General features: G+C 44.3%; 1 protein-coding gene across 2 annotated transcripts in view; it reads right to left on the bottom strand.

Annotated features, from left to right (window-relative positions):
* Positions 1 to 419: 419 nt before the first annotated feature.
* The window catches only part of NCS1 (neuronal calcium sensor 1), a 110137-nt gene continuing 96516 nt past the window's right edge, over positions 420 to 14040 (bottom strand). The window contains exons 6-8 of one of the 2 annotated variants that reach the window (XM_083160862.1): positions 12485 to 12562; positions 11681 to 11801; positions 420 to 8317 (exon numbers count right to left, since the gene is read on the bottom strand). In XM_083160862.1, the coding sequence (XP_083016988.1) occupies positions 11703 to 11801; positions 12485 to 12562 (177 nt within the window). In that variant the 3' untranslated portion in view covers positions 420 to 8317; positions 11681 to 11702. Of the gene's footprint in view, positions 8318 to 11676; positions 11802 to 12484; positions 12563 to 14040 lie in introns of both variants that reach the window. The other variant, XM_083160861.1, reaches the window with a different exon arrangement.

The raw sequence follows: 14040 nt of genomic DNA, 5'->3' as shown, positions 1-14040 counted from the left end.
ATGCGGCTCCAACAGGTTCCAATGGTCATTACAGCAACATTGGAATCCTGACCACCGATACTCTGACAGGGGGGTGAGCACATAGAAGCCCCTTGAGGGCTTGGTGGTTCAATTCGCTCGCCACAGGTTCAGTTCTCCCTCTATGGGGGTTATGGACCCCCATGAGGAAGAATAGCCCCAGTAAGTCGGGATCCCGACTGTCGGGCAATTTACAGTCAGGATTCCAATGTCGGTGTATTGTCGGAGCGTCATCCGGCACCCCACACTGCATGTAACCTGCATCGTTGCAGCAAACGTTCCCTGGAAAACCTTTTGGAATTGGGGCCCTATACACACCCTGTAGCTACTAAATAAATTGACATTAGAAAGGCAAAAATACTGGTGAATTACACAAGTGTTAATTCAAATTTGCAGAGAAATAAGATTTTGAATGTGCAGAATGATATCTGTGTTTTATTGAATATTTATAAAAAAATAAATAAACTGAAGAAAACAAAAAACAACGTACAAATTTACATTTTCCCTTTAAAAACAAGTCACAATAGAAGCATTGCACAGAGTAGATTAGTCCCTCTTTTTTTTTCTTTATTTTGTTAAAAATATTTGTGTTTACATATTTATAGCGTGTACCACATGCAGATGTTAACACTGACATACAAGTATTTATTTCAACTGACACGTTCAGTTCTCAGCCTTTACATTTATATATATATATATATATATATATATATATATATTGTAATGGTTCTACATTCACCTGTAGAGAAGGCAGCAAGACAAGCATAAAAACCAAAATACAAAATTGTGGGATTGAGTGTGAGATGGTGAAGAAATACACTATTTTACAAAGTTATGCATAATTCAGAGTACAAAATTTCTGCATTACTTGAACGAAAGGTGGGGACATATTAAGCCACGCCCCTTAGACATCAAACCACACCCAGATGAATGGGTAGATTCAGTTATCTGTGGGATTCCGATGACACCTCTCACGTTACTACTGGGTCTGATATTAGGGAAGAAGAACCTTCGTTTTACTCAGTCAGGACTCCTGCCATAATCTTATAACCAATACAAAGTGTTTGCGGTTACTTTGGTCTAGTAGTAATACTATAGTCACAGATAAAGGCAAAGTTTATAATAAATTAGATTTGAACAATGAATGCATCTTGTTTTTGTATTTGTATTGGTTGATGAGCGGTAATTTCCTGATAACGTGATTTCTAATACTTATAGATGGATAATTAATAACAGACTTCGCATTCATGGTCTAAACTAGACAATAAAAGCTGATTGGTGATTAGTTGCCCAAGTGTGGATCATAGGGTCAACAGTGGTCAAAAGGTCGACATGGAAAAATGGTCAACATTAAAATGGTTGATGCATGAAACGGTTGACATGGGTTTTGTACCTTCTTGTAGAACATAGCCCCTGAATTAACGCACAGCTCACTACGCTTGTCACGATTCGGGCACTTTACTGTTCGCAGTTGTAGTCAAAGTGGATGGAAAAGTATGAAAAAAGTTCAACAATTAAAAAATCATGAAAAACTCATGCTAACCATATTCTGTGTCAACCTATTGACCATGTCAACCCAATGCATGTTGTCCAAGAGCGGATGACCTGTCGACTGTCAGTCTAAAGTTTGTATCCGATTTGCATAGCTGCTAACTTTGAGGCCGAATCAGGACAAATGAAATACCGTCCGGATCCACCGACATCACGCCGAGGATCAATTGGTTGGTTTCTATGGCTGGGATATACTATTACTCACGGCCGCATTAAAATTGCTTTTCTGGGTCCTTCATTCTGTTTGTCGATATACTAATAAAGTTTAATTCCAAGAACTCAGTTGTGTTTCCACTGTGCCGATTCCCCAACTTCTGTGCTGTTATCTCTCCCCATTGCTGGCTAATGGGATTGTGCATAACGGAAGTGTGGCCAGACAAATCTTTGTTCATACCAGCGATGAGAAAAGAAGAGTCATTTACAAAACGCGCCATAAAATACACAATGATAACAAAAAAATCGAATCCGATAAATAATACATCCCTCCTTATATGCTATAATCTTTAGGAACTTATCAAAAGGGGTTTTGGAAGCCCCGTCTCAAAACCGCTTCTCAAAGCAAACCCCCAGTACCCCATGTTGCCTCAACCCTTTGAGTGTCAAGGGAATTTGTCAAAATACGTCTGAAAATTGGCAAGCAAACCTTTTTATTAACTCTTTGAGTGCCAACGTTGCTGGGAGGGATCCTAAAAATATCCGTTATAAATTCCGGCTCCGCCCACAGCGTCTGCTCTTTTTTTTTGGGGTGCAACTAAACTTCAGTTAATTGGCTTGGCTGTATTAGTATTTATTCATACTAAAGGTCAGTCGCTGTGGGCGGTGCTGACATATTTAGCGGAAATGTTGGCACTCAGGGGGTAAAGCGACAAGAATGGTGGTTATGGAAAGTAGCGCTCAGTGTATAACCAAATACAATAGGTGAATACAATTTGAGGTCGGTCAAGGACTATTCAAGTGGATCTTCACGCTGCTTCACCAGTTGCTGTTTGCCATTGTGGAATTCCATTTTATGCTGTTTACACTGTCTACCATTTGTAAGTGTGGACTTTTATTAAAACTTCTGTTTTTAAAGGATAATTTGCACTATTTTGTCCTTCTCTTGTCGGACCCCCTTGTCACATGTCCTGTGAAAGGGAGGTTATCTTTACAGGTTGTCTCAAAACCCTGTCAAAATCCTGTCAACATTGAAGTAATGCTGTGAAACGGTGATATAACAAAATTTGTATTCACCTCAAATTGTATTCACCTATTGTATTTGGTTATACACTGAGCGCTACTTTCCATAACCACCATTCTTGTCGCTTTGATCTGTCTCCCTGGTATTCTGTTGGATGTATACCTATTGGGTGGTTGGAATATAGCTGCACAAGTGTTTTAATCGCGCACTTATTTCAGAATTACTTCTGTCCTACTCAGGGGGTAAAGACAGGACTGTGGTCCGACTGGTCTCTGAGGGTGGTTGACCCAAGTCCATAAAACTCTACAGTAAAGTTATAGTAAGTGTGTAACACATTTATATCCTGCGGCTTTACTGAAAGCAAAAGGGGTTTAGTTATATAGGCCGCCCTTATGAATTTACTATGCAGACGTCAATGGACAGGTAGAGCAACACCTGCATCAAGCGCGCACTTGTATATTTTTTTCTTGCATCAATGTTACTATATCGAGGTCTGTTTCACTGCATTTATCAGGCAGGTAATCGTTACTACGGATAGTTTACCAAAGGCCCTTGAAGGATATTTACCTTTAGTCTATAATGTAGTTCCCTTTTGAAAAATTGAAAAAGAAAAAACAGGAGCAACTTGATGACAACTCAGCCCACTCAAAGCAAATGCTTCGAAAGCTAGTGTGCTACCTTGTGATTGCCTCTGTGTTTGTGCATATGTGAGAAAGAGATGTAGTTTCACTCGTTGCCAACAGATGAGCATTTCGGAGACACACAAATGGACACTAGACATATATATATATATATATATATATATAGATGATTATTTTACCAAGTGGTCATGGCAAGGAGACTGAAGCTACGTGCGTTGTCGCGGTTTTGTCCACTTGTGGTTCACCCAGGTGGGTGTGGCTCCAACATGTGACGAGAATTATCATGGCACCTCAGCAGGTAAGTGTCCTTGCAGGAAAACTGCCTGCCCCAAAATCCTTGGAGTGCGCTCCCATATACAAGAGTTGACCATCATGCATAAAATACATAGGGGGGAATTTACTAAGAATACGAAAATGTATTAGAATACAGCAAAACAATGATCCATAAGGACACTATCAAAATGGCAAATGAGAGATTTAAGATTCCAAAGAAGTGGTAACAGGGGCAGAATTCAATGTAACCCATGAAAACTTCCAGCCACATAAAATGCTCAACCAATAAAGAAAAATAAACTGTTACATTCATATAAGTCTCTTGCTGGTCAGACAGCGACATCTGCTCCCAGGATCTATAAGAAGACATTGTTTGCTGTGTGTGTATCTGCAGGAAGGAATTATGCAGTAACGGACACAGAATGTTCACCTCCCACAGCACAATGTGACGTTACCTTAATCACACAACAAGCTCTTTGGATGCCGGGGGCTTAAGTTATGCTGCACATAAAAAGAAAGATGGTGTTTTTGTTTTGGCAAAGCGCCACTTGTGCCAGTGATGGATTTCAGGCTCTACAAGGTACAAGAGTTGGCACATTTTTCCATAACTCCTCTGCCTTACATATTTTCTCCTGGGTTAACCCATGCAGTGCTATTAGACACTTGATCCTTCTTGTAGGGCAGATGTATTTAGTGCCAGGTTTAGAACCCGTGGCCAGGTGTTAAAGAGGTGTTGGGGACGTGGTGGAACTGAGTTCCACCACCTGTAGTAGTGAGGTGGAGGGGGGGGGGGGGGGGGGAGGACACACCAAGAACCCTACCACTGGCCCTGGTTCTGCCTAATGGTGGAGGGGAGAGAAGGAATTAGGTGGCAGAGGGGAATGAGTTCCACCATATTATAGAACCAGCTTTACCCTTATTTGAATAATGTAATGACTGCCATAGGAAAGGAGTGAATTAAACATCCAAGGCTGTGTGGACACCATGGAGCATGTGACTCGGAGCCAATAGGAAAACAGGGGAGGGCAGAGTTAGCTGGGATAATAGGGACAGGGAAGGAGGAGTCTTCCTCTTTTCCCTGTGGAATTTCCCACCCTACCCGCCCTATTACGATTTAGTAAGGGGGGGATAAATGGGGGGCTGTAAACGCGTTGGCTGAAAGGCGGGAAAGAACGGCAGATTAATTGATTTAGGTCTTCAGTAAGCGATGTTGATACATCATATCGGTTATTTTCGGTGCGCTCACCTTCATTGACTATAGGCCTGCGCTAGATCACCCGCTCGGGGGGACAGCGAGACCACCCGCTCGGGTTGGCAGTCATTGGAGTAGGTGGAGCCATACCGCTTGTGTAGGGAATACGTCATTACATACGTCAGTCGTGGGGTGGAGCTTAGATCACTAGCCGTTCTTTCTGGGCCACCATTTAATTAAGGAATTCTAATACAAGCAATTAGCTTAAAGTGTTTTAAATAAATTCAGCTAACAATTTCTGCCAAACCCAAGTCTCCGAGTCGTTATTTCAGGTTTATATAAGTAAGTGTTGAAATGTAAAAATGTATACATGCACAAGGTCACACATCAGATGCTAGGATGTTTAATGGGTGCAGTTATCATTAATGAGTCATTTTAGTGGAGGAAACCATGCAGGGAACAGTTACTTAATGCAGAACAGGTGATTAATGCTCAGAGGTCATACTCAGTCTTCATTACGTGTTCTCTATAGTTGCTTTGTAAGTGCAGCACTTGTCATTGTTATGATTATAGTTCTTCAGCAGACATTGAGGAATTCCTGCATTGGCCCAGTGCTGCCCCTCTCCGCTCCACCTACACAAAGACATGTCACTTGGAAGTGAATCCAATGTCTACAAACAGAGGGTAAAGTTATTTAATGTCAAACAAATATTCACAAGACTGTGTATATACTGAGCACCAGCGACATCTCAAAGTCATCATGCCTGCTAGGGGGATGGTGTTTCATCCAACAAAATGGCTGACTAGACGCCGTGTTTGTGACTGGAAGCTCCTGTTTGCTGTATGTGTTTAGATGGGCATTTTGTAGCATAGAAAATGCCAACAACCCCACAAAGGGCTAAATGTTATAGCCTGCGAGACTTTGCGAGAGGATGTCCGGATTTTTAAAGCATTAATCATTTACAAGGGAAACCAGCCTGGGTTTGCTGGATAATGATCGCTTGTTAACAAAGAAAAAGGTAATTTCTGCACAAAGTTCTGCACCTCCTTCTTGCCCAATATATGTATTCTGTGACCTCTGATTGGAGAAAGCTACAGACTGTATAACACACACAGTTCTAGGCCCATTACCTATTTATTTGTACTGTTTTCACAAAATTAACAAGAACCAAGGGGGTTATTCAGACCTGATCGCTGAGCTGCTAATACCCGACTTTCTGTCAGAGTGAAATCCCGCTTTGTGTAAGGCTGCGAACGGCCTGTGACAATATCTCAGCCCTGTGATTAGCTGCGACTATTTGTAACTCACTCAACGGCTAATGATTCCCCAGTGTGTGCAGTGTGTGCTTAGTCCAAGACCTACTTGGCCGGTGCAATAGAATCAGGCTGATTGGGGGCGGAGCTGATGTCACATGACTTCCCCTCATACACCTGGCCATGCCTGCCTATTACCTGACACTCCCAGATAACAGCCGCTCACCATGTAATGATTCCCCAGTGTGTGCGTAGTCCAAGACCTACTTGGCCGGTGCAATAGAATCAGGCTGATTGGGGGCGGAGCTGATGTCACATGACTTCCCCTCATACACCTGGCCATGCCTGCCTATTACCTGACACTCCCAGATAACAGCCGCTCCCCATGTAATGATTCCCCAGTGTGTGCGTAGTCCAAGACCTACTTGGCCGGTGCAATAGAATCAGGCTGATCGGGGGCGGAGCTGATGTCACATGACTTCCCCTCGCACACCTGGTCACGCCTGCGTATTACCTGACACTCCCAGATAACAGCCGCTCCCCATGTAATGATTCCCCAGTGTGTGCGTAGTCGAAGACCTACTTGGCCGGTGCAATAGAATCAGGCTGATTGGGGGCGGAGCTGATGTCACATGACTTCCCCTCACACACCTGGCCACGCCCATCACCATATGATTCCCCAGTGTGTGCAGTGTGTGCTTAGTCCAAGACCTACTTGGTCGGTGCAATAGAATCAGGCTGATGGGGGCTGGAGCTGACATCACATGACTTCCCTGAAAATACCTGGACATACCTGTGTTTTCCCTGACACTCCCAGAAAACTTCCAGTTACCAGCCACAAACGCCGGCTTCCAGTCACATAACTTGCGAACGGCTAGTGATTAAATACAATGCTGAATTTATTGCAGGATGGCCTCTCGCTTGCGCGTTATGATCCGTATGCATCCGCAGTCGATTGCGCTGCGAATCCTCAGCCCAGCGATCAGGTCAGAATAAGCCCCAAATTATTATGCTATGTTCTCTCGATAAAGCACATCAGCAATGCATAAAACTTTTCTTTTTTTAAATTATATTCTTACCGTTTTTTCCTTTCACATTAGTGGAAAGTGAACTCTCTACTGGCTTAATCACATGTACTGCCACGTCCACGTTTAAACCACGGGTACCACTGACAGCCACACTGTAAAACTGGTTTATGATTCGGAGGACAGCAAAACCTCTCCATGAGTATTAATAGTGCCTCCTAGAGGCAGTGAGCTGGTACTGCACAGTGCACACTGACAATGCGATTACAGCTGTTCATTTAATCATGCATTTCTTATCCATGCAAAGTGCTGCATGTTAGTTGTGGAGCCTGATTTGCACTTCTCCCCCCACACACTCTGAACAATGATCCAGGCACATCAATTAAAGGGTCAGTTTCCTTCCAGAATGACCAAATAAAAAGCCATCATATTTTTGTGAACCCTTCTGTTGCATAAGTTGTATGTGTAATAACGGACTATGAAACACCCAAAAACAGAGGTGAATTGCAGCCAAATGTACATTTTCCCTCACCTATCTGATAAAAGCAGGTGACGATAACTACATTAAAAATAAATAAAAAGATAAGCTATATATATATGTATAAAAAAATCACTTATTCACAAAAAAAGCACAATTCAGCATCATGTAAATTGACCCAAATCCATGGACGCCCTGCGTATGACATAAACACAGAAACAGCCTTGTCCTATTGAAGCATTGTCCTAGGATGTCCCCAAGTCTCTACAATGCTGCAAGACTCAAACAAGCTTTATTAGTCTCTTACGTCCTCTCTTGCAACCATCACCTTTTGCCTCTGCTCTTCAATTACCCAGTCACACAGTCTGAGGATTTGTCTGCTGGAACATAGTCCAAGACCAGGAGGTAAGGGCTGGTTCTTCTCTGTGTATAGGCAATCCTCTCAGAGTGCAAGGAAACACAAGAAGCAGCAGGAAGAAGATGGGACGTCAGGAAAACTGTAGCACGTTTGGTACTGGAACGTAGTCGTGGATGGTGTCCCTGCTCTCTCCGGGGGCCACCAGCACCCGTGTGAAGGATCTCAGGAGAGGAGAAGGCCAGCTGGAATGGGTGACCTCGTCCTTGCGTCATGTGGGAGTGATTGAAAAGAGGAAGATAAGCTGCTGACATGGTCTGGTGGCACAGGAAGGATACGATTACCCAGGGCAACTAGGGGAGAAACATGAGGTAGCGAGAATTAATGGCTGAGGAACTAGAACAAGTGGTAAAGGCACACACGTATACTCTGTTACACTTACACAAATCTAGATCTGTTCTCTGCAGGTTTACTGATTTCTAAATTCTGTATGTTTGTAAGCAAACAGCAGCTTTCTACTGACATGCAAAGGACACTCATATCTCTCGCCTGTGTGGCCGGACAGCATCTTTACATATGAAAGTAATGCGGAGGATCCGGTACAGGGTTTAGAGCAGCAGTAAGAAAACTGATGTGATCTGTGTTGGGCTGATTAGCAGCACCTGTGCTCTCCTGATACAAGTGTTTCCAGGGCAGAGGGTCATTGCTTCTGATGCTGAAATAGCTGCCCAGGTGATAGGCCAGGTGGGGGCTATGGTAGGGACCACAGGAGCTTTCTGAAGAGTTTGTACATTGCTGTGATTCCTTGTCACAACTGTTATACCAGACAGACGGCTTCTTTTGGTATTGGAAGCCTCTAACGTACAGTGATTATTTTCTTACAATATCCATTCCTAGCACACACTACAAGGAGTGATGGCAGATTATTGGAGGGGTATTTATGGCCAGGGGCACCACGAGGGGGAGAGGGGGTAACTAATTACCCGGGCCCAGGTCTGATAGAGCTGTCCAGTGGGGGCTCTGGTCCTCCCCCCATTACGTGGAAGCTGAGAAATACCTGGGCCTGTTTAGGTTCTCTTCTGCCCTTTTTATGGCACAAACATATCATATATGGGCAACTGTGCAACCCCATCCTCCCATGTTTATTAACCTCAGAACATTACCAGAACATAGCCTTCAGACGAGACATCTCGCAGAGAAGATTGAGATGTCGACTCATCATAGAGGCACAGGGGAATAGTTATCAGGTTCTAGCTATCCATTTAGAGCATGCACTATACAAATGTATGCTGTCATCTGATTGGTTAGCTATGGGCAACACATCCACTTGACCTCTTTAGAAGGACTGATGCATCTCCTCCACAATGAGTGTTAATGGACTGGAGAACAGCTGTGAATGGGGCATCTGATTGGATGGCTGTGAATGGGGCATCTGATTGGATGGCTGTGAATGGGGCATCTGATTGGATGGCTGTGAATGGGGCATCTGATTGGATGGCTGTGAATGGGGCATCTGATTGGATGGCTGTGAATGGGACATCTGATTGGATGGCTGTGAATGGGGCATCTGATTGGATGGCTGTGAATGGGGCATCTGATTGGATGGCTGTGAATGGGGCATCTGATTGGATGGCTGTGAATGGGGCATCTGATTGGATGGCTGTGAATGGGGCATCTGATTGGATGGCTGTGAATGGGGCATCTGATTGGATGGCTGTGAATGGGGCATCTGATTGGATGGCTGTGAATGGGGCATCTGATTGGATGGCTGTGAATGGGGCATCTGATTGGATGGCTGTGAATGGGGTATCTGATTGGATGGCTGTGAATGGGACATCTGATTGGATGGCTGTGAATGTGGCATCTGATTGGATGGCTGTGAATGGGGCATCTGATTGGATGGCTGTGAATGGGACATCTGATTGGATGGCTGTGAATGGGGCATCTGATTGGATGGCTGTGAATGGGGCATCTGATTGGATGGCTGTGAATGGGGCATCTGATTGGATGGCTGTGAATGGGGTATCTGATTGGATGGCTGGGGATGGGACAACAATTTCGCAATCACTACATAATTCCCATGCATTGGTGAAGTGCCTTCCCATGGCACCAGTCTTCAAGGCTAAGGGCCTGATTCAGACCTGATCGATGGGCTGCGAAACTTCGGAGTCTAGCGACCAGGAGAAACTCACCCCTGTGCACGGCTGCAAATGAGTTCATAGCTGCGGGTACTGGAAGTCTAGATTTATTCGCCGCAGGGAGGTAGAGGCCACTTCGCTATCCGGGGCACTTCCATAAATCACCGGGATTTCACCCACAAATGGCTGTCGGCTGTCAATCACCTTCAAATGAAAAGTAATGGCAAGCTATCGCCGGCTTGGTTTGCAGGTGGACCCCATGCATGTGTACCGTGCTCCTACGCAGTTGTTTGATAATCGCTCGGCGATTGGGTCTGAATCAGGCCCTTCATATACTGCCCGAAGGCTTCTGTAAGGTCATAGTGCTGTCTCAGAGACCACCAAATAAAGGAAGGAGGGTAGGACCGTCCAGCAAAGGATAGAGGAAATAAAATGGTGTACTTTCTCTGTATATTCATGGCGAATACAGCAGTAATGTACCAAAGACGATGCCCGCTGTATTGTATTTAGTGGGAATCCTCATGGTTTACAAGCTGCTCAGTACAATACTAGTGTTACTCAATCTCCGGACGTAAAACGTATCTATGGACTGTATGGCGATGAGCGTAACACTCTAGCTCCCCCTTGTGGTGTTGCATCCCAGGTATGTTGCGGCAGAGATGGCTGGTAATGTTTTTTCCCCCTATATAACCTGCTACATATACAAGTAGGATGGCTGATGGCACTTTCTCTTCCGGGACACTCAGCTTAAGTGTTGCACAATTACATCAGTGTAATCATTTGTCTGGAATTCACACAAAAAGCATCAAGTAAGTGTTATGTAGGGCAGCCGAAAGTGTGACACAAAGCTGTGTGCTGGAGGGGGTCGACTAAGGTTCTTTCCAAGGGGTATTCCTGTGCTTGTTTATCAGGAGATAATACATGGTGGGCAGACCTGCGGCAGTATGGAGATTGTCACTGGGCTGTAGAAGTGGTTATTAGGCACCTATGAAGTCCCCTGTTATTGCTGGTCAGATCTGGGATTGATTGCTTCTGTCACTGGCTGTAGAAGTGGTTATTAGGCACCTATGAAGTCCCCTGTTATTGCTGTCAGATCTGGGATTGATTGCTTCTGTCACTGCTGCACAATGTGATTCATAACTGATGCTGCACATACACTAGGGCGAAATTGCATGCAATTCTTTGATTTCGACAGCATCTGTGTGATAAATTGATAAATGGAAGGACTGTATGCACATGAAATGGGTCCCTCGATGTGATGCGCGAGCCCGCCGGTCCAATGTCGGGTTGATAGATATTATATACTGCACATAATATTTATCGGATTGCATCATTATTAGAGATGGTCACACCACCACGAGACAGAAATGTTACACAGAAAACAGGTGCCCTAATACATAGCAACCAATTGAACCACACATTCATTAAAAATAATAATCTGGTGTTAATGGATTACAGCATCTTTTTATAGTGCACCAGTTTCACAAGTGTCCCCAGTGGAGTTGCACGTTTGCCCAGTACTATGAGAGTGCTTACGGTTTATGTAAGCAGACACTGCCACCCCTGGTACTTACTTACACACAGCTGTGGTGGGTGGTCCCTATACCAAACCGTCATACAGGGATAGTGCCTGCACAATAGAGGGGTCTGCCTTTGATCCTTCTTGAAACTCCTGCAAAGTCAGTTTACCATCTGAATTCTGTGAAAGACAAGCAGTGAAAGACCGGTCATTAACATCCCACCAGTCCCATGCTGTGCCACCTACATCTCCATCTACAGTATATAGAAAAAGTCTGAGGGACGAAACGCGTAGGTGGATTCTCTCTATTGTCGTTATAATATGGTATGTTATTAAAAAAATGTTTTTAATAGAATCATTTCACGCACCAGTTTTTATTATAACTATATTTTTATCATTAATATTATCAATATTATTATTTATATTTGTCATTACTATATATATATTCGTTATAACCAGTTAATGATACCATAGGTTGCTGTATACTTCTATTCACCCTTCCTAACCCATTATAAAATGATTTACATCTCTTATTACTTAGAAGTTAGCTGATGCCTATATATTTTTAAGAGTATCTTAAATAACTGCAGAGAAGTACCGGCAGTGACCACTAGAGGTCAATCAACAGACCAAAAGTAAAAGCAATTTTTGCAGGGACACTGATTGGTTTCAAACTTGTATATGGAGAAAGGGAGCTGTGAAGACAAAGATTGGAGGTTGGAGCAGATAGGGACTGGGGGTGGGATGGAAAGTAAAAACTGTCACAGTTCATAGAGAAAGAACATTGCAGAAGTTGTCATTTAGATGGGCTTTTAACTAGTATACAATAACTCTGATCCTTAGGAACTGCCCACGTCTCTCACCTTGTCCATCATTGCAAAAATCCGATCAACCCTTTTCTCTGGTGTGTTCTCCTCCTCTGGCAATTCTACTGTGTTACCCTGCAGAAAACACACATATACAGCGTGATAGGAATGACCCTACGAGCCTTTCTGACATGGATCTGCAACGGTCTCCTTGCTATGTATAAGGAACATTAGGCCTTGGCCTGAGTGCCGATGTGCTATTATTCTTCATCTCCCATGTCTGTCCTCATTTGTAAGTAGATGGGCATAAAACAATTGTTAGCCAATTAGATCTTCAGGAAGCTCAAAGCAGCACAGATAATTTCAGGAGATTTGTGAGCTGTCCTTGTGTAATGGCCAGAGGCACAGATGTGATTTGGAAACCTTGTTAGACATTGTTTACTGTGCAACGGTTGAAAAAGATCATTTAAGCACCGACTTGTTCTGGATGATCTCAACACGCTAAGAAGACTACAAATATTAGGACTTATCGATCCCCGGCAATTTGTTCTGCATCTACAGTGACTTGGGGCCAATCTGGGCCAGATGTATCCAGGGATGCCACTAGGCATTTCGGGGCCCGGAACTAATTTCCAGTTTGTGAACACCCAGCCCGGGTCCGGAACAGCTGTACCCACAGCACCCCTGATGGCGGCCCTGGATGTATCAAGCTTCAAAAAGTGATAAAATGGAGAGTGATAAACAGCCATTCAGCTCCTGTCATGTTTAGGCTGTGTTTGAAAAATGCCAGGTAGGAGCTGATTGGCTGGTTGTTTATCACTCTCCACTTTATCACTTTCTGAAGCTTGATACATCTGGCCCCGTCCCCGATGTTTGGGGGTTGCGCATGTGAAAACACCGGGAGCAAATGGTTTCGGCAAGTTTCACACTCTCCGGGCCGTTAGTTCGGAAAATGGAGGACAGGGGGCGGTAACAGAAAATGCCCGTCCCCATAAAAACTCTGGGCGTTCCCTTGCAGATGCAGGCGTGGCGATGCCTGATTGGGGCGGGAGTCTGACGTCCCAAAATCGGAGGACAGCGTGTAAATGAGAAATCGGTCCAGGCTGAATTATCATTCGATGGTGAGCGACAGTGAAATGATTTTTCGGCTGCACGTGAGGGGATGTGTTAACGTACTCGCATGCTAGCGAGGGGATCCCCGTGCTGGTGGGGGTGGGTATTTGGACGGCATTTACTTGTTCGCTAGGCTGCAAACTGGTCTGAATCAGGCTCTTGCTGGGAAAATTTTGAAGAGACACAAAGCCAAGTACAAAAGTATACGGTACTTGTGTAGTTTCACGGCGCCGTGCGTCTGAGTCCCCTTGCGGGGCTCGTTTCGCTCGCCCATGCTGCGGGCTCGGTGGCTCGCTACGCTCACCACGCTATTTAAAATCAACTCCATGCCAACATGGATAGTGGAGGTATGAACCATCCATGTTGGCATGGCGTTAAGTTTCTTTTTTTAACATAGTTTGTGGCGAGTGTAGAACCCGGAAGTAGCTGGCGCCGTGAAACTACACAAGTACCAAGTATACAAATACTATTGTGATGTAATGACGGCGCCATTTCTGCAG

This window comes from Crinia signifera, chromosome 9 (assembly GCF_055691185.1).
Source record: "Crinia signifera chromosome 9, ASM5569118v1, whole genome shotgun sequence".
In the NCBI taxonomy this organism is placed as follows: Eukaryota; Metazoa; Chordata; class Amphibia; order Anura; family Myobatrachidae; genus Crinia; species Crinia signifera.
Note: the sequence above shows the minus strand (reverse complement) of the source record. Positions and strands in the feature narration are given on the sequence as shown.